At 35.1% G+C, this 27,550-nt stretch overlaps 1 protein-coding gene across 1 annotated transcript; it reads left to right on the top strand.

Moving 5' to 3' along the window:
* Window positions 1–27,550, top strand: Tctn3 (tectonic family member 3). Its single transcript, XM_076834567.1, has 14 exons — window positions 1–301; window positions 488–611; window positions 906–1,024; window positions 4,765–4,892; window positions 5,138–5,246; window positions 5,336–5,451; window positions 5,810–5,845; window positions 6,282–6,362; window positions 7,296–7,421; window positions 8,651–8,758; window positions 9,207–9,301; window positions 9,580–9,733; window positions 13,385–13,522; window positions 26,942–27,550. The coding sequence occupies exons 1-14, from the start codon at window positions 46–48 to the stop codon at window positions 27,176–27,178; spliced, it is 1,827 nt and encodes a 608-aa protein (XP_076690682.1). The 5' UTR covers window positions 1–45; the 3' UTR covers window positions 27,179–27,550.

Below are 27,550 nucleotides of genomic sequence, written 5' to 3'. Positions count from 1 at the left end.
GACCGTGGAGCCCTGAGTTAGACGCTCCAGCGCCTCGACTGACCTATGTGTACCCTGCAGCTCTTGTTGCTGCCTGTGTTCGTCCTGATGCTCCCTGAGGGCGCCCAGCATCAGCCCTCTTTTTTCCCAACGGGGGCAGTACCCACACCTGCAGTCCTGGGGCCGGTGACGCAGGGCGGGACCCCCCAGTCCTCTTCGGTGGAGACTGCAACTCCCCAGGATGTGCCTGGGATTTTTACCGTGGGCCCTACTCCTGTGACCCCCTCGATGCCTGGGAATAGGACCATGGACCTCTTCCCAGGTGAGGGGAAGGATTATGGGATGGAAACTAATGACTTATCAGATCTAAAATTCTACTAACACAATTGTCACAAAGCGGAAAGCGCTGTAGGAAACGGGGAGCGGGGAGGGGGGAGCGGGGGTTTAGCACCTGGACGAGTTTGGGCATCCTTATGCCACTTTCTCTCTTTTTGTTGCACTTTGATAGTCTTACCGATCTGTATCTGTGACTTGACTCCTGGTGCCTGCGATCTAAATTGCTGCTGCGACAGGGACTGCTATCTTCTCCATCCGAGGACCGTTTTCTCCTTCTGCCTTCCAGGCAGCGTAAGGTGAATCCTAAAGGGGATTGAGCCCCCAATTGGGTAATATTTGCAAGTGGAAAGAGTTAGACTTCGTGCCTCCTAACCCTATTTTGCACTCCTGGAATGTTACCTTGTTTTTTTCCGGGAGTGACCTTCCTTTTCTAACTCTCTAGAACAGCTAAGACTAGGAGGACTTTGGTGTTGTACTGTGGTAGCCCAAGGATTCTCTCTTTGGCACCTGAGATGCAAAAGTATCTGCGGGGCACTCTTCTTTACACCTGCCTCTCCCCTCCTAAATATTCTCATCCTCTTTCCTCACAGGTCTTCAAGCTGGGTATGTGTAGATAATTCTCTTATCTTCAGGAGTAATTCCCCGTTTCCTTCAAGAGTTTTTACCGATTCAAATGGAATTAGACAGTTTTGTGTCCTCCTGAACAACTGTGAGTAAAAACATGTTGGCTGTTCTTATTACCTAACATTTTTTGAGAAGTGACTATGTTTTTGGCTTTCCCATTTCTTTTTTAAACTATTATTTTTATGCTTTGAATCTCTATCACTTTCCCTCTCCTTCTACCCATTCCTCTGCCCCCCTCTCTTTTGAGAGAATATTTGAAACTTCTTAAGCACTATTGACTATGGATCAGATAATGCATGTGGAACTTTAATTTCAATGAATTTAATTTTAAGGCTTGTAGCTCATAATCACAGATAGACTATATCCCCCCACTTACTCAATCTCCACCAAATCACTCACTGAATTCCCAGATTCTGACATATCATAAGCACTGAATAATACTTGCATGAATGTTTTTAATGAGTCTTTGCCAACCCTGTTTTTATTTCATGAAGCAGCAGTGTAGGGGAAAGAGCATTAGATAGAAACTAATAACTGCTATTTTCTTACCACTTGCACAAACTTGAACAAATCCCTTACTTCTAAGTTTGTTTCTTCAACTATAAGGTGAAAAATTTATATCACTGTTAATGGATGTGAAAGTGCTATATAACCGTAGAGTGCAATAAATAAAGATACAAAGTGGTATCATTGGGGTTTTTTAATGGTCTTAAAAATTTTTTAGTGATGGTTTTATCATTTCTAAAAGATTTGAAACTATAGTCAGCTCATCCTGATTTTATCTGAATTTTAGAAAAGAAATTCCCAAAACTATACTTGTCTCAGAAAATGACAAGTTTTTGGTTTGAGAGTACTTGGATTTGAAAGCAGTTATCAGGAGACCTATGGCCACTTAGGTTGTCCTTTCTAAACTTTCTGCTGCCTTCTAACTCCAGCCTTATGATCATATTTTAGGACTATTGCCATAGCATCCAACTGGTGCTCTCTACTTTTACTCTCTCCTTCTGTCTCCCATAGCATCCTACATATAGCTTCTGTACCAGAGGTTCTGAACTTTCTTTCACCAACAAAGCTTGAAAAATATGGCTGCTTCCAATAGTAATAGGGGATCATTATATCAATGTACTTTCCCTGAATGAGACTGGGAAATGGATTCATGTTTAGTATGAAAAAGGCAAAAGCTTCTCTTGGTCTTCATTATTTGCCTACCTTCTTCACATATATACACCTAGCAAACTTACACAGCCATAGAGAATCACTTTGCTAGATTATTAGTTCCATAATACTACATTATGATGTTTCTTTATTCAAAAAACTCCAATGACTTTCCATTACCTAGAGAATAATGTCCAATTTCTTTAACCTGACAGTGTGATTTTCTAATAGTTAAGCCAATTCTCCTTTCCAGGATTTTCTCCATCACTCTCTTTGATCCTCTGTTTTGGCCAAACTCATCTACTTAATGTCCTCAAGATATGCCTTGCATTCTCCCCAAGTTTGTTTACTTTTCTCCTTGACTCAAGTATTCCCCTTTTTCTTTGCATTTTAAAATCCCTACTCCTTGCAAGAATCTTTTCTTGCTCATTGCAGTTGGAAGTGATCCCATGTTCCAAAGTCCTGAAGCACTCATAAAGTCATTCCCTTGGAACTCAGAGGAGTTTTTTGTTTGCTGTCAATTTATATAAATATCATGTCAGAACCTGGAAAGTATGAACCACATCATTATTTGCCTACAGTCTGAATCTTCTGATAATGATCAATAAAGGATGCTCTTGGTCCAAGTCTGTATAGCATGACAAAGTGGGGAAAACCCCTGACCAGGAATAAGGAGATACTCTGGTATACTCTGGCTCCGACTGCTGGCTGTGTGACCCTTTACAGCTCATTTACCTCTGAGTGTCCAGATTTCCTAATGAGATTGGGTCAGATGGTGTATAGGCTTCCTTCCTCATTTGAAATTGTACCTTTAAACTCTCTTAGGTATAGTATATCATGTATGGAGGCAGACCTTTTTAGCAAAATCTTTATGTATCCTCTATAGCCTATGTTTCTTGTTTGCATTATCCTTGTTTATCATCCCTTCGGCCAATATCTGTACACTGAAGTTAGAGAGAAAATGTTACTTTTTCTCTTACTGATTTAAGCCATGAAAAAAATAGTGAGATGGTTATTTACCATCTCAACTCATCTTCTTTCTTAGTTTTTCTTGTTATTTTATCTTTTATTTACAAGGATAGAAATAACTATTTTATTTGAGGTAAATACTTCTATGTGGTTTTCAGGGCATGAGTTCTGAAGGAAATGATAAACAGCTTCTTGAAGCTTCAGAGTTTGGAGGCTTCAGGCCCTGGAAGATTTCTGGTCTGATCAGAGGTGGAAGGTGGTCTCCAGACCAGTGGCATGTTTGTCACCTGTTTCAGAACAGGGCTTTTCAAATTCTAATGTGCATATGCATCACCTGCAGATCTTGTCAGCATGCAGATTCTGACTCTAGGTTTGAATGCCTGAGAGTTTGCATTTCTGACAAACTCCCAGGTGACAGTAATCATGCAAATCACTCTGAATAGTAAGAATCCAGGAAATGTATATATTATCAGTAGTCCCTGGAATTAAGAGCTATGTTTATTTCATGCTGTATCGGAAAGCTGAAAATTCAAATAACTGAGATGTTGTGATTGCAGAGGATAAAGGTCAAAATTATTTAATGTGGAATCCTTATTAGCTTTCAGTGACTCTGTTCTTGTTACCTTTTTGATTCTGTTCAAATGATCATATTTATATGAAGAATGAAACAAACTTGAACATGTTTTTGCTATGTTCTTTTCTCAAGTTAACAGGAGTGGTAATCATCTATCATCTGCTGCCCTCTGAGCAGAGAACAGCACCAGGGCCTTTTCCCTACATCTCTGTCCTGGTTCTTAAGTGCTGTAAAGAGATGGCTACAGAAGCTTAGATAAGTTTATACGTTGCTATAATAGAAATTATATCATTGTTGCAGAAAATACCTTTTTAGAGTATCTGAAATCTTGAATGTAGGAAATATAAGGTGAAAGGAATAAAACCAACAAATTATATGCTTGAGACGTGGAAACATTTTCATTAGAACTAGTCAGTTGAAGTTTCAAGGAAACAGAGTGGGGAGAAAAGATCAGATATTGCCTCTGAGTTTGCCATGTTCCTATGGAAACAGTACTACTTTGTTGCTTCACTCATCTGAAACAGACCAAATAAGGAGCATTATTGAGCTTCCCTTTTTTGTCACAAGTTGCTAATCATGCACATTCTTGGAGTTTAAAGACTTGGAATTGACATTTATTGACCATATTCTTAACTTAGATCTTAATATGAAAACAGTAATCCAATTACAGGTTACAAATAAGTTATGAGGCAATAGAAATTTGAATTATTATTATCTCTGAAGGTGGAGGATTGATTTGGAACCTTCTAGAAAAATGTTCTATAACTTGATCTGGGTGGTAGTAATACCAGTATATGAATTGGTAAAAATTCTTTTGAGTTTATACTTTAGTGCATTTATACACATAAATGTATGCGTATTATACTTCAGTAAAAATATTTTTTAAAATTAGTTATTTGGGGGCTGGGGTTATGGCTCAGCAGTAGAGCACTTCCCTAGCATGGGCAAGGCCCTAGGTTCAATCCTCAGCACCACATAAAAATTAATAAGTAAAATAAAGGTATTATGTACAACTACAACTAAAAAATAAATATTAAGAAAAAAAATTAGTTATCTGGCATGCCATATATTTTAAAATATTTGTTTTTATCTTAACTAAACTTCTTTTCTTTTTAAAAACATTATAGCAAAATTAAACTATTCCCAGAAGCTCCAAAAGGTCAACGCAACCAACTTCCAGGCCCTGGCTGTAGAGTTTGGAGGCGAATCTTTCCCTTCAGCATTGCAAACTCAGTTGCCACCACTTTTTTACAGAGTGAGTCTGGGGATAGGGATGGAATTGTTTGGTCTTTTATTTCCTCTCATCATAAGACTATTGGCAAGGTATCTTTATGATACCTCCCTGCAACAAGTAAACCATTGTAGACTTTTTTTGGAGGACAGTGCCAACCATGTAAATATAAACAAGCCACTAAATTAACTTTTGTTTCTACTTTTTCTTTTCTGCTATAATTCAATTCAATTTCACTGTGAATAAATGTCTCCCATATTTTTGTTCAGGCTGGGGACCCCATTCTAACTTACTTCCCCAAGTGGTCTATAATAAGTTTGCTGAGGCAGCCTGCAGGAGTGGGAACTGGGAAACTCTGTGCTGACAGAAATCCTGCAGGTGAGTTTAGGGTAGAAATACCAGCCTTATTGGCTCAATTTAAAATGGGATTGATCATTTTCCATTGCCTTAATTCTTTGTGTTCTAAGGTTTCCTAGAAAGTAAAAGTACAACCTGTACTCGTTTCTTCAAAAACCTGACAAGTAGCTGTACATTTGATCCAGCACTGGATGCTGCCTCTTACTATAACTTCACAGTCTTAAAGGTGGGTGTCCTTCTCTCTGCACTCTTGTCACCATCATTTGAAGAAATATGAAAGAAAATAGGGATATACATAATAAAACATTGTCACCCTCCTGGCTAGTGGGATTCGCTTGAGAAGATAAGAAGAGGTTTTCACTAAACCTCTTGCTATCCAATAGAGCTCTGTCAGGGTAGCTAAGTATTGTAGTCTATCCTATATTCCCTGGCATTTTAGTGTAAGTTAGAGTCAAATGGAAGAGAGTAAGCAAATCATTCTAATATGTTGATCTCCCCAACCCCTCAAACAAAGTCTGTTGGTGGTAATATGAAACTACAAGGTCTATATGTGCACACTTTTGATTTCACTGTTTACTTTGTAGATTCCAACAGTTTTGACTGATCTGGAGAATATGAAGGTATGATGCCATTCAACAGGAAAAAGGAAAAATTATATTTGGCTCCTTTACATATAAGGCAATTTCAGTCAAGATTATAATGGCAGAAGAAAATGTAACCTTGATGTATCACAATCACGTGGGCTTGGGATGGGCTTTTTAGAGTTTTTTTTTTAACAGGTAAGAGGGCCTCAATTAATCTTTGAGGGAGTGTCTGATAGAGTATTTCTAAAACTTTTATTCTTATTTTATATCTCATAAAATTAGTGTTTTGGAAATATTTTTTGAAATGCGCTGATTTAGAGTGACTTGAACTTAAGTTATAAGCTGGCAGTAGAAGGAGAGAGAAAAGGGATAGTCAAAGGGATGGGAAACTCTCATTTTAGCATCATACGTAGCTAGAAGAAAAAAAAATGGAGCTTTCGATTTTAGTTGCTTTTGCTCTTTCTCTTGCTAGTTCCAGGTTCCTGTAACACTTGCCTCACAGGCCAGTCCTCCGCTGTTGGTTGGAAACACTTGTCAGAATGCTGTTTCCCAGGTAGGGATGCTGTACTGATGATGCATGTTGACCAGCATTGCCAGAGGTGCCTCATCTTGGATTAATTGCTAGACTGACCCTGCCTGAATTTTAAGAGATGAGCATATGGCTTCCTCCCTACCATTATTCAGTCATGTCCATTGCCACAATCCTCCAGTATTTCAGGTTCACAACATTGAAATTATTTCTGACTACTCTTCCTTTGCCCAGATGCAGTCTGTTACTGGCTTTTACTGCCTGATCACATTTTCTTCTGTTGACACAGGTAGAGTCATCTGAAAGTCTGAAATAGATTAATCAGTTTCTGTTCCTCTATTCTCTCTTCTAATGAATCTAACCTAAAGAAGTAATAATTATCTTACAGGATCATTATGAAGAATGTGCTCAGAAATTTAAGGTTACCTTTAATTACTTGAGACTTTTATTCCCAGCTGTCTTTAAAATTTTTTTTATTTGTTCTTTTTAGATATACATGACAGTAAAATGTATTTTGACATATTGGAGTCTTGCTATATTTTCTAGACTAGACATGAACTCAGGATCCTCCCTGAGTTGCTGTGATTGCAGACACCAGCTACTGTGCCTGGCTTCCTACTAAATTCTTATTTATTGTCAGACATTGTGGAAATCAAGAAACTTAGTTTTTGTTCAGTATTCACCTCTGCCTCTGTTTCTAGTTCTTGGCCCAAATCAAAACTTATTTTTCTTAAACTCACCCTTTCCATGAACTCTTTCAAAAAGTTCTATACAGTCTCTCTTTATATACAAATGTAACTAATAAAAACCCTCTTATTTTTTCATGGTATTTGTTTTTGACATGTTTAAGATTACTTTTTCAGTCACTTATTCAGTTTGATTATACATAGAAAATCTTCTATCCCAAACATAATCAGCCCAATAACTATTTTATTAATTGATTCTTTTACGTTCCAGGTCATCTATGATATAGAAACCAATGGGACCTTTGGAATCCAGAAAGTTTCTGTCAGTTTTGGACAAACCAACCTGACCATTGAGCCAGATGTTTCCTTACAGCAAGAATTCATCATTCACTTCAGGGTTAGAGCCCTTCTCTATAGAGGACTGTGGGGGGTAGAATTATCAGGTTAGAAATAATCCCCTGCTTCTGTTAATTGAGGCCTTGAGATTACATATTTCTTAATTTAAGTATAGGAGATGGTATTCAACATATTTATTAACATTTTCTCTGATTCTCTGTCTGAAACCCAGCAAAGAAGTACTTAGGTCAAAACTCTGTTTTAAATAGTCATTTTGAATCATGAACTCAGCATCCCTCAGAAATTATTTTAACTAGCTTTTCTTGTATTGCTGAACATTTCATCATTTTATTTCCATTAAATTTAAGTTTCTAGTCTTTTTTTTTTTTTTTTTTTTTGGTACTGAGGATTGAACCTAGGGGCACTTAATCACTGAGCCACATCCCTAACCCTTTTTTGTATTGTATTCAGAGACAGGGTCTTACTGAGTTGTTTAGGGCCTCTCCAAGTTGCTGGAGCTAGCTTTGAACCCCTGATCCCAAGCCGCTGGGATTATAGGTGTGCACCACCACACCTGGCTAAGTTTCTAGTATTTTGGCTTTCTTCTACTTCTCTCCTCTCTTTGAACTTGGCAGAGTTCTTCACCCTATGACAACCAAGTCCTGTGTCTCTCACAGTTCGTCCCTGGAACGTCTGTAGTTCATTGAAATGTATTTTAAAACCACATTTAAATTCCTCTGAGTACAGATAGGATAATTAAGTCCCTAAACAATAATGGTGCCAGGTGCAATGTGCACACCTGTAATCCTAATGGCTTGGAAGGCTAAGGTATGAGCATGGCAAGTTCAAAGCCAGCCTAGGCAACCTAACGAGGCCCTAAGCAATTTAGGGAGACCCTGTTTCAAAGTAAAAAATAAAAAGAGCTGGGGAGATTGCTCAGTGATTAAGCACCCCTTGGTTTAATTCCCAGTGCCCAAAAGTAATAATGATGATAATAGTAATTTTTAAGAAATGGAATTAAGGAAACCTTGGTAGGTCCTTGGTTGTAATCCTTGGTAAAATTAATTTATAGTAAATTTCAATATTTGGATCACTTAATTTATTTTAGTGAAAAATAAATAAAGGAGAAGCTAGAATATAAATTGCAAAATACTATACTGTGGAAAGAAGCCAGATTGTTCAGTGCAGCTCATTTATTGCATTACCTTAAGGAAAGATTTGAAGCTAGGCAGTGGAAGGTAGAAAAGCATGCTTTTCACAATAAGTGACTTTTCTTCACTCCTCCTGCAGGCCTTTCAACAGCGCATGTCTACTTCTGTTACTGGTCCTAGAAGTGGGAATCCAGGCTATATTGTTGGGAAGCCACTCTTGGTTCAAACTGGTGATACAAGTCACTCGGTATCCTTTTTGGAGTTGGGTGTCGCAGCTTAACGAGAAATGCTGCAGCTGCTGATCTTTTGGATTTTCCAATTCTCAAGGTGCCTTCAATTTTAAGTATTCAGGATCTTTTTTACTCAATGATTAATACACTGTGTTCCCAAATGTCAGTGGTTCCAAAAGTTTTTAAATTTCTGTTAGGCTGTCTGAAGATGAGAATTGCATTAGTTTTTGCTCATTTTAATTACATATATACCAATAATGTGGTTAACTATTTTTGGAAAAAAGAATAACTATGTGGTTTTTAATTACTACAGGAAAAAAAAGCACAAATTTGTAACTTATGTCCTGATAGTAATAAAATTCAAATATTATTATGGGAATAATGGAAGTATACATTTTCCAATCCTGCCTCTATCAATTTCTATTTTCTGTTATGCTCTCCTTGACCATAACTTTTTCACCTCAGATAACCCTCTTGCAAAGCCAGGGATATGGAACTTGCTCTATTAAGAGATATGAAGTACAGTTTGGAGTGAATGCAATATCTGGATGCAAGTTCAGGTGATACTTTGCTTCTGTAACATTTCCCACAATTTTGTCTCTGCTTGTAGGGAATATGTTGGTGTGGTAACTTATTAATACTTTAAGTGACAGTTCAGAAGAATGCGGTTAGAAATAGTCTTTAAATTAAATAATATTGTATTTTTTCTGATAAGAATTCTTAATGCCTACCAAGTATTATTTCCTCTAATCTATTTCATAATATTATTTCTAATGTTTGAATTCATATACTAATATGGTTATATGTTAGCATTGGCCTCCATCATGTTTAATTACAGGCTGATGGAAACAAATTGCAGCCGCTTGCAGCAGGACATTTATCAGACCCTGCATGGAAGGCCTACACCAGAGCATGTTGCCATCTTTGGTAATGCTGACCCAGCTCAGAAAGGAGGGTGGACCAGGATCCTCAAAAGGAATTGCAGTGTTTCAGTAAGGAGAAATACATTTTCTGATAGTGATTAGTTTTCCAAATTTATACGTTATGGAAAGTAGGGTTAAAAATCATCCTTGTTTCTACAGATAATGTGTTTGTCATACAGGAAGAATGTAAAAAAGTATGCTTATTTGAAGTCATTATTTCAAGTTAGGTTTACACCTAACTTATTTACTTTATTTAGAAAAAAAGTTTGAAGGCGTAGAAAGATGGATTTATTTCTGATGCTCTATTCTCTTCTATTTATCTATGTGTCAGTTTTTATACTAGTACCACACTAGTCTTGCTTACCATAACCCTGTAGTATATCTTGAAATTAGGTGTGGTGACACTTCCAGCTTTGTTCTTTTTGTTCAAGTTTCTTTGTCTATTTGGGGTGTTTTGTACTCCATAGTAATTTTAGGATTTTTTTTTTTAATCTCTGTGAAGAACCTCACTATTTTTGTTTGGTTTTTGTTTTTGTGGGAGTTTGGTTGTTGTTTTGTTTTCTGTCTTTTTTTTTTTTTTTTGGTACTAGGGATTAAACCCAGAACACTTTACCACTTTACCCCAGCCCATTTTTTATTTTGAGACAGGGTCTCTCCCTAATTTACTTTAAGACCTCACTAGGTTGCTGAGGCTACCCTTGAACTTGCAATCCTCATGCCTCAGCCACCCTAGTTGCTAGGATTTCAGGCATGCACTACCTGTCCTGGCCCTTTGGTATTTTGATAGAGGCTACATCAAATCTGTAAATCACTTTCAATTACATGAACATTTTAACAGCATTAATTTTTCCAATCTATGAATGTGGGAAGTCTTTTCATTTTTGTGAGTCATTTGTAATTTCCTTCATGAATGTTTTATAGTTTTTATTGTAAAAGTCATTTGCTTCCTTGGTTGAATTTATCCCTAGGAGCTTTAACTTTTTTGTAGAAACTATGAATGGAATTGTTTTCTTGACTTCATCTCAGCAAGTTTGTTATTGACATATAAATATTTTCTTTGTTGATTTTGAATATTTTGTATATTGCAACTTTACTGAATTTGTTTACCAGTTCTAACAGTCTTTTGCTGGAGTCGTTAGGTTTTCTATTTACAAACTCATGTGTCTGCAAACAAGGATAATTTTACTTTCTCTATTCTTATATGTAGTTCTTTTTTTATTATTATTCTAGATGGACACATACCTTTATTTTATTTGTTTATTTTTATGTGGTTCTGGGGATCAAACCCAGTGCTTTATACATGCTAGGCAAGTCCTCTACCACTGAGCCATAACCCCAGACCCCTTATATATAGTCCTTTTTTGTGTTTGTTTCAAATTATTCTGGCTAACACTTTCGGTACTATATTGAATAGCAGTAGTAAAAGTAGACAACCTTGTTTTAATCCAGATTTAGAGAAAATGCTTTTGACTTTTTCCTGTACATTATGATGTTGGCTATGGTTTGTCAAATATAGCCTTTATCATGTTGAGGTTCTTTCCATCTACATCTAATTCATTGAGAGTTTTTATCATAATAGAGTGTTGAATTTTATCAAATTTTTTTCTGCATCTATCAAGATGGTCATATGTGTTTTGTCTTAAATTCCCCCTTAATTTCTTCATACATGTTGATGTGATATTTTACATTTATCATCTCTCATATATTGAACCATCCTTGCCTCTCTAGGATAAATCCCATTTAATCATGGATATAGTCCTTTTGATTTGCTATTGGGTTCAGTTTACTAATAACTTTTTTTTTAGAATTTTTGCATCTATGTTTACCAGGGATGTTGGTCTATGATTTTCTTTTATTATTATTATTTTTGTGTGTGTGTGTGTGTTTTCTGGTTTTGACATTAGGGTAATATTGGGTGAGTTTAGAAGGGTTCCCTTCCCTTCCATTTTTTGGAATAATTTAAAAAGAATTAATGTGAGTTCTCCTTTAAAACATTGATAGAATTCAGGAGTAAGGTCATGTCTTTGTTAGGAGACATATTAATTACTGATTCAATCTCTTTCTTCATTGTTGGCCTGTTCATGTTTTCTGTATCATCATGGTTCAGTTTTGGTTGGTTATATGTGTCCAGAAGTATATCCATTTCTTTTAGGCTTTCCAATTTGTTGATGTATAGTTGTTCATAATAGTCTCTAATGATGATCATTTGAATCAGTTTTTGTAATTTTTTTAAAATATTTTTTTTTAGTTGTCAATGGACCTTTATTTTATTTATTATATGTGGTACTGAGACTCAAACCTAGTGCCTCACACATGCTAAGCAAGCCCTCTACCACTGAGCCACAACCCCAATCCCCCAAGTTGTAACTTGTTTTCTTTTTTGTCTCTAATTCTATTTATTTGGCATATCTCTCTCTCTCTTTCTCTCTCTCTCTCTCTCTCTCTCTCTCTCTCTCTCTCTCTCTCCCCCTCTCCCCCCTCCCTCTCCCTCTCCCTCTCTCTCTCTCCCCCCCTCCCTCTCGCTCTCCCTCTCCCTCTTCCTCTCTCTACCTCCCTACCTCCTTACCTCCCTCCTTCCTTACCTCCCTCCCTCCTTCCCCCTACTCTCTTTTGGTTAGCCTAGTGAAAGGCTTACCAAGTTTTTTTTTTATAATCTTTTCAATCAAAAAACACAACTTTTCATTTTGTTGATCATTCATATTGGGTTTTTTTGGTCTACATTTTTTTTAAATTTCTTTTCTGATCTTTGTTTTATCTTTCCTTCTAGTAATTTGGGGTTTGGTTTGTTATTATATTTCTAGTTCCTTAAGTTGTATCATGAGATTGTTTTTTAAAATCTTTCTACTTTTTTTTTTTTTTTTTGTAGACACTTATTGCTATAAAGTTTCCTCTTAGCACTGCTTTTACTCTATCCCATAAATTCTGGTTTTTTTTATTTCCATCTTCATGTTTTTCAATAAATTTTTAAATTCCCCTTTAATATCTTTAGTGGTTCCTTTTTTGTTCAAGAGCATGTTGATACATGTATCTTCTAATAATACAGTTTCTAAAGTTCCTCTTGTTGATTTCTAGGTTTATTCCATTGTAGTCAGAGAAGATACATGATATGATTTTGATATATTTTTAATTTGTAGAGACTTATTTTGTGTCCTAACACATGGTCTATCCTGAAGAATGTTCTATGTAGTTGAACAAACCTTTTTATATGCCCCCTTTCTACCCAAATTGGTCTATTTCTTCTGGTTTCATGTTACTCATCTTGGTTCCACAAAGCCATCCCCAGCCAGAAATGGCTTTCTTCTGACATTTCACAACACTAACTATGCATCACTTACTGAACATTTCTTCTAACCATTGCACATTTTATTAATATCTTAGTTATTTCCATTTTCAAAGATAATTTTTTAAGATCAAGAACAATATTATTGTCTATGATGAACTTTTTTGTAGTTCCTCTAAGCCATACTGTTTTTTGTATTATTTATAATGCTTAAGAAATAGTGGCTACTTGGGGCTGGGGTTGTAGCCTAGTAGTAGAGCACTTGCCTATTTATGTTAAGCACTGGGTTTGATTCTCAGCACCACATATAAATAAATTAAATAAAGGTCCATCAACAACTAAGAAAATATTTTTAAAAAGAAACAGTGGCTACTTAATGAATGGTGACTGACTAGGTAGCCATCAGGTCATTCAGGCATTTGCTTCTTTACCCTCCACAGATTATGAACTGTACTTCCTGCTGTTTCATACCTGTTTCTTTGGAGATCCAGGTGTTGTGGGCATATGTAGGCCTTCAGTCCAATCCACAAGCTCAAGTGTCAGGAGCCCGATTCCTATACCACTGCAAAACCATAAGGGTAAGTCATGACTCATACGGAACCACATACTTTGCAAAGTTTAGTTTGGCTTGGTAGCCATTTGATGACGAGATCTTTTTTTTTTTTTTTTTTTTTTTTTAACTTCTGAGAGTCAATTTATGTTACCAAACAATGTTTATTTAGAATGAACTGACACAATTAATTTTCAAATCTATCCTCCCTGCCTGGTTACTCAAATTAACATTTTGTAACAAATCTATTTTTTCCCATTTTTTTTTTTAATTCCTGTCCCCAGAGAATAACCACTTTCTTATCTAGATATTTTAACCAGTATATTTTTCAAGTAGTTAACAGAGGTAACAAGTTATTTTTCTTTCTCTATAAAACCACACTTTACAGTCATTCAATCTGCCCGGCCAGCGGGGGGTAACAGTTGAGAATTATAACTGTGCTTTAATCATGCGTAACTGAGGAAACCTTACCTATTCTAACGATGAAGTAAGTTGTCTTCAATTTATCAAGAGCTGGTGTGGTATGTACTAAAGGAATTTAAAGGTGATTTAAGGAATTTGCAAAGGTAATTTTGCTTATATAAAAATTTTTAACTTTAGGGCTAGGGTTGTAGCTCAGTGGTAGAGCACTTGCCTCGCACGTGTGAGGCCCTGGGTTTGATCCTCAGCACCACATAAAAATAAACCAACAAAAATAAAGATACTGTGTCTATCTACAACTAAAAAAAAAAAAAAAAATTTGCTTTAAAAATTTTTACCTTTATGGTCTAATTTGAGAAGTTCATCTCCATGCCATGCCCCTCTAAAAGTATAAGGAGTTATGAAACAACAGTGTTACATCAAAAAAGTTAATTACATGCAAGCATTTCTTCTATAATAAAGATAACTTTATCATCTATCTAGGAAGATTTTCTTTTGCTTCTTCAATCCTGAAAGGAAATCTTCTCCTGAAATTTCATAAACATACTCACTTTTCCTTATGCATTTATGATTATTTATCCTTCACTTTAAATCATTTCCCTATCCACATAGTCTTGTCTTTCAGAACTTCCTGTGGAATTTTTTCTCAGCTGCCATCCTTGTGTCAAAGCTTCTAAGATAACAAGGAGTTATACTTGCAAAGTATATGTATTCTGAGATTCTTCTCCCCACCCCACTGGCTACCCTTTGGAAGCTTATAGTTGGTAATAGTCTCACCTAGACTGTATCAGTCATCTTATGTACCTGAAGTGATGGCCTAAAAGTAAAGCAAAGTTGGAAACTGGCAGCTTAAGGCTGTATTTACCTGGTAGACTTGTTTTGTTTGGCTCACAAAGTGGTTTTTGTTGTTGTTATTTTAATTTGTGCCAATATGTAAAAATCAGGAAATTTTACCCAGACATCCAGATTTCTGACTTTCCTTGAAAATCTGACAACAGACCCTAATATATTCCTGCATAGCATAAAATCTTCTCTCACTGAATCATAATGTCTGATTTCTTTTAGATAGTGTACCCCACTGTCCTTGATGCACACAACTCACATGCCTACTACTCTTGCCCTTCCACCTCCCATTCAGGTTATCTGCTTGGGCTACTAGGCATTGGGCCTTATGAACCTTGAAATCAAGCTGCTGGATAAATCATTTGTAAATGATTTTTCACATACAGATGTGGCTATAAAAACACTTTAAATTCCTTTTTTGTATAACACATGAACTAGCGATTTGGGGGGAGTTCCTAAGGGCAAACTGTAAAGTAGGGGAAATTTTAAGCAAAAACTGTATAGGTTTCCCTGTCTTTTTATATGATAAAATAAAAGCTAGATATTTATTGAACACTTACTATCTGAGAGATAGTAATTTTGTGTGTTTCTTATAAGGTTCAAATTCTCATAAAAATAAGTAGCTTTAATTATAGGGTACTCTAATACTTATAATTTTATATAATGTAGGTCTTTAAAGAGATCTTTAAATTTGGAGATTGATAAAATACTTCAGTCTCATGTCTGCATTTAAACTTTTTTAATTTAAAAAATAACTAGTTTTGGGGCTGGAGTTGTGGCTCAGTGGAAGAGTGCTTGCCTCGTATGGGCGAGGCACTGGGTTTGATTCTCAGCACCACATATAAATAAATAAAATAAAGGTCCAACAACTAAAAAATATTTTTTTAAAATTAGCTAGTTTTATAGAATATTTCGTAGCAATTTAAACCAAAACAAATGAGTATAAAGAATAGTATAGCATCATAGAACCAAGGCTTCAAACCCATCTAAAATTATAATATTCAATTTATGTTTATCATTAAGTGAATCATCTGCTTTTTAGATTTTCTAGAAGACCTACTGCCTGAAGTTGATGTGGTAAGCATGGGCTTTTGAATCAGACCTAGATATAAATTAAAGTATAAATTAAGGTATATTCTTTAAATCTGTATTCTTTTCTTAAAAAATAGAGAAAAATTGATAATATTCATTTGGTTTTACAGATTGAGATTATAAATTTCACATAGTTCCTGACACACAGTGAATACTCAGTATATACTGATTATCATATAATCATTATTATTTTTATCATTATAACCTTTTTTATTCCAAGCTTCCATAGAAATGGTATATAAAGGTTTGAGACAAAACAGGAAAAGCAAGTATAAGAGCAGCAGTTCTTAATTTTTGTTGACTGTTACCCAGAGTAAGAAATGTGTTTTACATCATGACCTAGATTATAGCACACATAAATATAAAATTGAAGTAGCATTTTATAAAACAATACCTTTACTGTATACAGTGTACTCTCTGATATTTTCTGTTCTATCCTAGCTTATTGCCTTGTTTGTTTGTTTGTTTTTTCCCAAATGCTAGACACAACTCCCTACTGGGTCACAATTTGCAATTTAAAAAACACTTTCAGAGAATTCATTGCTGACCAGATTGCAAAGATAATTATATTGTTTTATTTAATAAGTGTCTTTTATTCATTGTAATTGAAAGTTGGCTGTGTTGTATACTTCAGTCAAATAGCATATGCCAGAGAAACTGCTGACCTAGCTACCTGTCAGTTTTAATGGTTTTTAATTTTATAGACCCCATTGAGAATCCACTGACAGTTAATGACTTACTAGAAAAACACACACAAAACACTCCCTTCAAGGGATTTATCTATGTCCTGAAGCCACTCTCAGAACCTCTAACTCAATCACATAATTAAATAGGCAGTATACTAAGGCAGATAAGGAACATAAGACAAAATAATTTAAGAATATTAAGAATATTTCAACATCAGATATTAGAAATAATTGCTACTAGAGAAAGGATTAGGAAGTAGCTGGCTTGGTAAGAAAGCATTCTGTTTCTCCTTTCTGGGGATTTCATCACCATGGAAGTCAGTAAAATTTTTGTCACTAAAGCTTTTCCTTTTCCAGCATCAGTCACTGTTTGCCTTTATCTCTTCGTGAATTATTAGATCATAAAAGTACGGGCTGGGGATGTGGCTCAAGCGGTAGCGCGCTCACCTGGCATGCGTGCGGCCCGGGTTCGATCCTCAGCACCACATACCGAAAACTAAAAAATAAATATTAAAAAATTCTCTCTCTTTCTCTCTCTCTCTCTTTCTCTCTCTCTCTCTCTCTTTTTAAAGTACTTTGCCCCTTTCCATGATTCTTTTTATTTTATTTATTTATTTTTCTGTGGTGCTGAGGATTGAACCCTGTGCCTCACACATGTGAGGCAAGCACTCTACCACTGAACTACAACCCCAGCCCCTCCATGATTCTTTTTTTTTAATAACCTGTAGAAAAGAAACTCACCTAGATCAATGCGTTGTTTTTAAAGAGTTTTTTAAAGTTTGCTCAGTGTTCCATATGTTAAATATATAACCACTTGAAATCATTCATTCTTTAATTTATTCTCTATGACTCATTTGAAAATCTTGATAACTTCATTGATATCTTTAAAATAAGTGAGGAAATTTAAAGTTTTTATTGGCTTCTCTCTTAAACATGTTTGTCCCTAAGGAAAAAAATGGAGAAGAATATGTAACCTTCCCTGGAAGAATATTATAATTATTTTCTAGAGATTATTCTTCTTAATTTAACTTTCCTTAAATCAGTAGTTCTCCTAAAATCATTGGGTTAATGCCAGAAGTCAGGTAACTTCTTTAAAATAATGTGCTTATTTGAAGAAAAATTTTCTTTACATGGGCCTTTACAAAATTATTTATATTTAAATAAATCTAATGATTCTAATAAAAATTATCATATCTGTATTAGATTAAAAGAGACTTATAGATATAACAAATGAGATGTTCATGTTTCCAACTGGAGTCTGACTTGGATGATTTAAAGCACATTTTGGGATACTTAGGGAAACCTGAATGTGGACTGTATTTTTTTTTCTTTTTTTTTTTAATTGATTTTATTTTTTTAAATACACGACAGCAGAATGCATTACAATTCTTATTACACATACAGAGCACAATTTTTCATATCTTTGTATATAAAGTATGTTCATGCCAATTCATGCTTTTATACATGTACTTTGTTGGTTTTTTGCATTACAATTCTTATTACACAAATATACCACAATTTCTCATATCTCTGTTTGTATATAAAGTAGGTTGACACCCATGTGTGTCTTCATACATGTATTTTGGATGAGTGGACTATATTTTAGACAGAAAAAAACATGTTATTGACATGAAAAGGTAAAGGCTGATTTTCTCCAAAAGCAGATTACAGAATATCCTGAATGGTTTAATTTCATATAGTTAAAATGTAAATGTAGGTAACTGTATATATAGATACAGATATTAATAATGGTATTAACGATGGAAATGCAACATTTGTATTTCTTATTTTTACTTATCTATATTCTTTACCTCTTTACAAGATAGTTTGCTCTTAAAATTATACTTTCTTTTTTATTTTTATTTTTTAGTTGTAGATGGATACAATACCTTTATTTTATTTTCTTATTGTGTGGTACTGAGGATCGAACCCAGTGCCTCACATATACAAAGATATGAAAAATTGTGCTCACATGTGCTAGGCAAGCATGCTACCACTGAGCTACAACCCCAGCCGCAAAATTACACTTTCTTAAAGTCACAAGGAAATGGCTAAAACTAACCAGATGTTATTCTAAAAAAGAATTTATTCATTTACAATAGCATGACAAAACATAAACCAGGAACAATTAAGCAAAAAAAGAATGCAAGACATCTTTGCTATAAAACATTTGTGAGAGAAATTAAAGGGATCTAAATAAGTGATTAATGGAGAAGATTCAACATAAGAAGTCGGTCCTTAGATGGGTGTATAGATGAAATGAAAACCCAATAAATTCCAGCAGGCATTTTTGTAGAATTTGACAATCTGATTCCAGAATTTACATGGAAATGCAAAGGACTTAGAATACTGTGTTTCAAGACTTCAAAACTTACTCTAATTCTCAGATGATGTACTCTAGTTTAACAATAGACAAATAGATCATGGAACAGACTAAAGAATCCAAAAGTAGATCCACAAATCAATCCATGTGAAAAGGAAAAAAATTGAGCAGTCAGTACTTGAATAACTGGATAAAACTAGAACTACTGGGGGAACATATGGGGAGAAAACAAACTCCAATTCCTATCTCACTCCATATGCCAAAAGTACTTATGCCTGGATCATAGATCAACACGTAATATTTGAAATCATAAAACTTTAAATTTACAAAGTCTCCTTTTTTTAAGTAAGCAAGTATTTCATAGACAAGTAACAAAAATCATTAATTATATAGAGTGTAAAAAAAATATATGCTCAACAAAAGATACCATTATGAAAGAAGTGAAAAGTCAGGCTAATTTGGGAGAAAACATTTCTCAAAATATTATCTGACAAGACTCATATCTAGATTGTAAAAAAAACTACAAGTAAATAATGTAAGGATCAAAAATACTATGATGGTACAAAAATTTGAAAAGATATTTCACAGGAAAAGATAAACCAATATCCAACAAATAAAGGTATTCAATATCATTAGTCATTAGGTGATGAATTCTACATCATACTCACTAGAATAGCTAATATGGAACAAATTCCAAGAATGTAGAGCATTGTGGTAAGAAACAAAAAACAACCACTTGATCTTGTCTATGATTCGACAATTTTAGTTTTTTACCCAAATGAAAACAAAACGTTTGTCCCCCCAAAAAATAGTTGCCCAAGAAAGTTCATGGCAGCCTTAGTCGTACTAACACAAAAATGGAAATAAACCAAGATATCCATCATTAGAAAAATGGGCAACTTATAGTACATTGACACAAATGAATTAATACAGAATGAATAACTGGTACACAAAACAACATGGAGGGAATCCCAAAAATATTTTGTTTCAGTGAAAGAATTCCCCCTCCCCACCACACAGAAATACAATGTGAAATTCCATATATGTGAAGTATAACAAAAAGCAAACGTCATTTTTAGTGATAAAAGCCAGAAAGTAGTTGCTTCAAGAAGAGGAATAGGGATTGTACTGGAAGAGGGCACCAAGGAATTCTGAGATGGCGGACATATATCAGATCTTGGGCCAGGGCTATAGCTCAGTGGCAGAGCACTTGCCTAATGTGTAAGGCATTGGGTTTAATCTTTAGCATGGCAAAAAATAAGTAATAAAATAAAGCGATGCTCTCCATCTACAACTACAAAAAATATTTTTTTTAAATTATCTCATCTCACTGAACTTTTAAACACTTAAGGTATACATTTTATTGTTTATAAATTATACCTCAATAAAAATATTAAAATGAACAAAAATGTTTAAGAAAAATATAGCCACTGACTAGTGGAAAACATTTGCAATACACATACATGGCAGTGTTCTTTTACATAGAATAAAGAACTCTTACAGCTTAGTAATAAGTTGCACACTCGAGCCAAAGATATGTTTATTCTAGTTCATAATCTCAATGTAGTTATGAAAACTTAAATCTAAGAGAATCTGTGGCTTTTTGCTTAATAATAATGGTTTTCATTTGTAATGATTTGTCATAGAGGAAATGACATGTACTTGTTTAAAAGTTGTGATTTCAAAGGTGTAATATAGTATGTGGGGTGTACTTCTTTTTACCAATGTCAAATAAAACCTAATCCAAATTCTTCATGTTATTACAAAGTAAATCGTATTTGGGTACAAAAGATTTTGCTGCATTGAAAACTGAATTGTAGCAAATAAATCTGTCAAATATCACAAAGAATTAAAACAGAATTCTTGGTAGTAATTTCTGAAATAAACATCATAAAATATTATAGCTTAAAATAGAAATAAATTAAGTCAACCATATGTAACAGAACTGGATCCATAGTAAAAGAAATGTGCTGACTTGCCTATGTGTCTTTTGTCTGTCTGATAAAAGGAATGAGGCAAGCAGACTTTGAGAGTTGTTTTTGTAGTGCTCATACACTGAATAGTGATTTCTCTAGTTTTGTCTGTACGTGTAAGTTTAAAAATGCAAATAGAAAAACTTTAGACTTCAGAACGCAACTCAACTTCAGAACGCAACTCAAAATTTTGTATTGTGTGTAGTATTAAAACTCAAATTCTAAAATGGGTTGATGACCATCAGTATTATCCAGTGACCTGTTAAGTGTAATTCAGTTCCTTGAACCATCTACTCAGCTGCATTTGTTCCAAACCTTCACAATTATGGAGGCAATTTATTTTTAGTTGTAATTGACACACAGTAATTGTACAGATTTATAGAGTTCAGAATGATATTTCAGTACACATTCAAAATCCTCTCTTCTGGCTATTTTGAAAAATACAGTAAATTGTTAAGTACAATCACCCTCCTGTGCTTTAGAATACCAGAACTTATCCTGCTTATCAAACTGTATTTTGGATCCCATAATCCATTCTCTCTCTAACCACCTCTCCCTGCTCTTCCCATCCAATACACTTTACTTAAATGAAAAATAAACATTTCATTTAAAATACTTATTAATAAGTAAGTATATGAGTTAATTAATTAATTAGGCAGAACTTTTAAGGATCCTGTGGTGGGAAGGGTTAAGGGATCAAATAGATCTGTAATTTTTGTCTTTTTTTTTTTTTGATACCAGAGATTGAATCCAAGGTTGCTTAGCCACTGAGCCACATGCCCAGCCCTTTTTATTTTTTATTTTGAGACAGGATCTCATTTTTTTTAATATTTTATTTCTTAGTTTTTGGTAGACACATCATCTTTGTTTGTATGTGGTGCTGAGGATCGAACCCGGGCCGCACACATGCCAGACGGGCGTGCTACCACTTGAGCCACATCCCCAGCCCCAAAAGACAGGATCTCATTAAATTGCTAAATTGCTGAGACAGGCTTTGAACTTGCGATCCTCCCACCTCAGCCTCCTAAGCCACGGGTATTACAGGCATGCACTTAATTGCTTACTTTTAAATAGCCATGACACATGATTTTTATCTTGTGGGGGTTTTGTTCTTGTTTTATCTTGTGGTTTTTAAATCTCTTTGTTATTTTACATTAGTCCCCCACCTTCAAAAATATTTCCACCATTTTTTTAAAAATCTTTCTTGAGTGCCTATTTTCAACCAAGAACCATGCATTCCTGGAGCTAGAGCAATGAATGAGACAGACATCATCCCTGGAAGCTGGGAGGCAGTACTGAGGGGGAGGCTTTAGAACACTGCTGTGGAAATTCATCAAGAGGGATGACCTGGACCCAAGTGGAACTGTGAAGGCCATAGTTAGAACTCAAAAGATGTAGGGGTGCCACAGGTGGGATTTGATTTCTTGGGATATGGGGGTCAAGAGGGAAGGAATCAAAGATGATGAATAAGTTGTTACCTGGGGCATTTCATCTAGTTCTTTTATTCTTAAATGTGATACCCTGTTGATTCTCCTCAAATGTAATTTTGCTTTTTGTAGTAAATCTTGTATGTTCAGCCTTCCATTTTTGGTGGGTATGCCTGAGGCTTTCTTCCTTTTTTTTTTTTTTTTTTGCCTGCAAAGTACCTGGGAATGAAAATTCACTCCCAAATGGCCATTTAACAATGACTCAATAGTGAAGGAATATAAAAGTCTCCTTACAAGTAAAACAACAACAAAAAGCCAGACTAGAGAATCTCTTAAAAATAAAGTGCCATGTCACCCCTTACCATCCTGCTCTCTAGAATTTACTATACCCATTTAAGTCTTTTTCCTGTTTATTCTGGTATTTACCTTAATTTCTAAACAATATATGTACTTAGTTAATTCCTGAAGCATCTGTTACTTTCCTCCTACTCCCCCACCACTCTCCCAATCTAGTTACATTAAATATTTTATTATACCAATATTCAGTGTTTCATTATTATGATTAGTGAATGTTCATGCTAAGCCAAATAATTCAATTTTTGTGAAACCTTCTATTTTTCCTGATATTATACTTAGCTCATATTTTATTCTTAGCTTTCTTTAAGCTAATAGCTAACACTTCTTGTACTCTCCCAACAGCAGCTCTGTAAATTTCTCTCAATGCAGTTTTCAAAACAGGTGAACTTGCCATATAATATATCTTTTCCACCTTTTCCCATATATTCCCTTCATAACCTGTTGTAATGTGGACTCGTTGCTGCCCAAGAAATGTCATGGAACTTCTCTTTACTGCCATCTTGGGATTATTCTGATTTCTTACTTGTATTAACAGATTCACAGTTTACTGGGTGCTACTTTTTCCCCCTCTTTTTAGCTTACTGTCTTATTTTGGTAGAGTTCCAATTCTGATAGCTTCTTTGAACAAGGATTCATGGAAAGTACATTTTTTCATGAGTTTATATGTCTAAAAATTATTTTATTCAACCCTTATCATGATGCCTAACTGATTATTGGGTTAGATACAAAATTCTAGATTGGTTTTACTTGGAATTTTGAAGACATTCTTCCACTATCTTTTAGTTCTAATACTATACAGAACAGCTTAGAAGCCATTTTAAGTTCTTTTTATTCCTGTTAGTCTGAAACTTCCACAGTATAAGCCTGGGGGTAGGTCTTTTCTTCATCATTACATTGAATAATGTGTGGGGTTTTTTTTTTATTCTGGGAACTCAGTTCTGCAAGATTGTAGTTATTATTAAATGTTTAATAATTTCTTTCTTACTACTTGCTCTGTTGTTTTTGGAACTCTTATAAATGGGTTATAGGGACACTAGACTGATTCTCCAAATAGTTTTCCTTTTCTATTATCTTTTTGCTCTTCCTAGAAAACATTTTTCCTGTTAACTTACTTGTGTTAACAGATTCACAGTTTACTGATTAACATTTTCTGATTAACATTTTTACTGACTTTTTTCTTTTTGGTGCAGAGATGAAGCAGGGCTTTAAGCATGTTAGGCAAGCACTCTCTCACTGAGCTATCTATCCATTCTGAACTCTTTCTATAATAAAAAGTATATCTTTTTCTTACATATCTTTGAAGATACTGACAATTTTGCATCTTCATCTTTCATTGTCTCTGTTTCCTTTTTTTATTCTGTTCATTTTATAGTTTTTCCTCTTTAATGTGAAAGGCGGGTTTCCCCACATTTGTCAACTCTAGCTGTTTATCCAAGGTAAGAGCAAGCAACTTGTTGAGCTGTTTGAAAACTTAGTAGTTATCATGGATGAGGCTTACTAATTGGCCTTCATTGTAAGGCAATTAGGTGTGAGTACAGTTGTTTTGGGGTTGTGAGACTACTAAATGTTAGTATCCTTGTGTCTTTGCTGGAACTATTAATTTGTTCCAAAGAAATCTCTCTAGTCTAAAACAATCTATCAATACTTTGGAGCTAGATAAGGAAAGAGGCTTTATGATTCATGATAATTCTCCTATTTTTAGTTCCATACCTCATTCTGTCCTCTATGCCTAGTATCCCTAAGTCCAGAATTTCTCTGCTTAAATTGTCCAGTCTCTTGTTGAGGTGGGCAAAGGATAGTTTGCCTGACTGCATGGAGGAGATATCCTTCAGCTCATCCCTGCTTCCCTGTTATCTCTTATGGAGTCATTAAGGGGTGTAAGAGCCACATGAGTCTGGTCTCTGAGGACTTTTGGGTGGCCTTCATTCCCCCTGTGAAACCTTGCCTCCTTCTTGTTTCTGTTTTCCTATGTTGTCTTGACTCCCCATTTCAGTGAAGGTGGAACTTTTGCATCTGCCTCTCCTTGGATTAAAGTAGTTTTGAGGTACAGAGGGAAAAGACATGTGTCTATACTGCTGTCTTAAAACCAGTTCTAGTAGTAACATGTGATGAGCATATATTCTGGGTAAATCTGAAAGAACAACTTTGTTCAAACATTTTTGTTATGTGAAGTTTCTAGCCATCAAAACACCACTGTGGACTTGATACTATATATTTGAGTAGACCTGGGCCTACTTTGCTTCTTGGGATTGTCATTATCTTATAGTCAGTTCTGAGTATAGGCTGGCCTCAAGTCTTCAGAAATTCCCTGAGTTGGGAAATTGAGGAGGATAAAGACACTCTTTCCCCTGCCTCATTCTGAAACTGATTAAAATAAGGAGTTAGATACAACAATTATTGTACATTTTAAAACAGAAGATTTTGAACATTCCTAAGATAAACTGCAAATGCTTGAGGTGGTAGATATGCCATTTACTCTGATGTGATCATTATGCATTACACATGTGCATAGAAACATATACTCTATAATAAGTACAATTATTATGTGTCAATTTAATTTTTAAATATTTTTAAAGGAGTCAGAAAAGTAGAGATTAACATAACAGTTTTGTTACTTATAAATACTAGGTACATGGATATGCCTTGGGTATGTAGCAGTGGGCTTCTTAATGCAATACGGCACTCCTCCATCATCAGGCCTCTATCCCAATTCCAATTATAGCTCTGCAGAGTATTCTTCTGTAGCCAAATAAAAATTCACCTTCCTAGGCTGGGGGGATATAGCTCAGTTGGTAGACTGCTTGCCTTGCATGCACAAGGCCATGGGTTCAATCCCCATCACCAAAAAAAAAAAAAAAAAGATCACCCTCCTCCTGAAAATTCTGAAATGAGTCTGAATAGAACATGAAATCAGTCAAATCCTAGACAACACTGAACCCAAACTGTAAATTCTTTCCATGTTCTATTCCCCTTCTCAAAGTATTTCTTAACCACCGTAGTTCATCAAGTATTCTACAGTGAAATAAAGTAACACTCTTATCATGGTTCAATGTCATATTTGTTCCAAAATTTGAATGTGTATCTTCTTCTCATTGTAAAGTTCCTGGGGAAATATTAAATGTCCCAACCCTAAATCCTTTTGTAAGTTAAAATCCAAAAAATGTTTATTACTTATTCTTTACTACCTAAAACATCTAATTTTCTTTGGTTAGTCTCAGCCAATTTTTGATACTTGGTTGATATCAGGATTCCCTTGGCAACATCCTCCCACTGGTTGTCCTTGAAATGTGTGTGGTTGAACATCTCAGAAATTACATTAGCTCTATGCCAAGTTTCTAGTGACCCTCAGTGTTTAAAAACAAATGAACAAGGAATCAATATGACATGTAAGATTATCACAGCTCTGACTCTACACCCATTTTAAAACAAACAAAAATAAATAAATGAAGTCCCTACAAAGGTGATTCCAAGTAAAATCATATTTCTAGAGCATGGTGCTTACTGTTTTCAGAGACAACAGTGGATGAAAAGTACATCACAGTTATGGAAAATAAATGGCAAACTCTTCATTTTAGGTTCCACAAGGTAATTATTTCTGTCAAATTATAATCAGAAGTTTGCTTGGTAAGCACAGAGTGAGAAAAAAATGAATTCATTTTAGGTAGACATGATACCAATGTTTGACATCATCAGCTGCAGCCATAATCAACCAAAAGCTATGTCTGTTAGATCAGATATTTACATCAGCCTGACAACATCCTTTCCCCTGGGAATATCCATCTTATTTGAGTTGAACTGGTGTGTGATTGGGAAGATTCTTTCTTTTGAACCCAAGAGTGTGAACCTGATGGGTTTTGTTTTGTTTTTTATCTATATTACTGATCTCTTTGCTTTTTCCTTAAAATTTTACCTTCTTTCTAATATGAAATTTCACCTTTTTATACTCTTTCCACTTGCATATGTGTGCTTTTTCAGAGCCTGCAACCTTCTGGGCCCTGATAGGGTAGAGCTGCTTAGCACGTAACAGCTGTAGAATTATCATCTGGCCTCTCTGATATCAGGCAGCTCCTAAATGGAGTCAGCTAGAGTCAGTCTTTATGTAGGTATAACTGTTCATAGTTCTAGTGTCATGGACTATTTCTATGAAATTTATTTCCTTGTGTCTCACAAAAAAAGAGAATTACATACAACCAATGTGAGAAAAAGGTGAATCTTGCTTACAGCATTTGTTTGGGATCTGTCTTTAGGGAAAATTATAAGAGCCAAGTTGGAGGACTTTGTGAATGGCTATTGAATACTAAACTGTCATTGACTTTCTTCCTATAGGATTCCCATCAAGGAACAGATGTACATTTGACAACTCTTGTGAACTTTGTGGACATTACCCAGAAGCCAGAGCCTCCAAGGGGCCAACCTAGAATGGACTGGAAATTGCCATTTGACTTTTTCTTTCCCTTCAAAGTGGCATTCAGCAGAGGGGTAGACGCTCAAAAGTGCTCAGTGTCTCCCATCCTTATCCTGTGCCTCTTTCTACTAGGGATTTTCAACCTAGAGACTACGTGAAGAAAAAGAATAATCAGGCCACGTGTGGTGGCACATGCCTGTAATCCCAGTGGCTCAGGAGGCTGAGAAAGGAGGATCACAAGTTCAAAGCCAGCCTCAGCAATGCAAAGAACAACTCAGTGAGACCCTGTTTCTAAATAAATTACAAAATAGGGCTAGGATGTGGCTCAGTGGTGGAATACCCCTGAGTTCAATCCATGGTACCAAAAAATGATAATAATAATCAGATTTTCAGTCTTCCCTATGGGAAGCTCTGAGGCAGCCTACTTATCTTGGCTAAATAAATTCCTACCTACTCATTACTAGAGAAGAGTGTTTGGGATAATACTCTATTCCTAAATGATGGAATTGTTGTATAGATGGTATTTTAGA

The sequence above is a fragment of the Callospermophilus lateralis genome, chromosome 15, assembly GCF_048772815.1.
Source record: "Callospermophilus lateralis isolate mCalLat2 chromosome 15, mCalLat2.hap1, whole genome shotgun sequence".
In the NCBI taxonomy this organism is placed as follows: domain Eukaryota; kingdom Metazoa; phylum Chordata; class Mammalia; order Rodentia; family Sciuridae; genus Callospermophilus; species Callospermophilus lateralis.
Note: the sequence above shows the minus strand (reverse complement) of the source record. Positions and strands in the feature narration are given on the sequence as shown.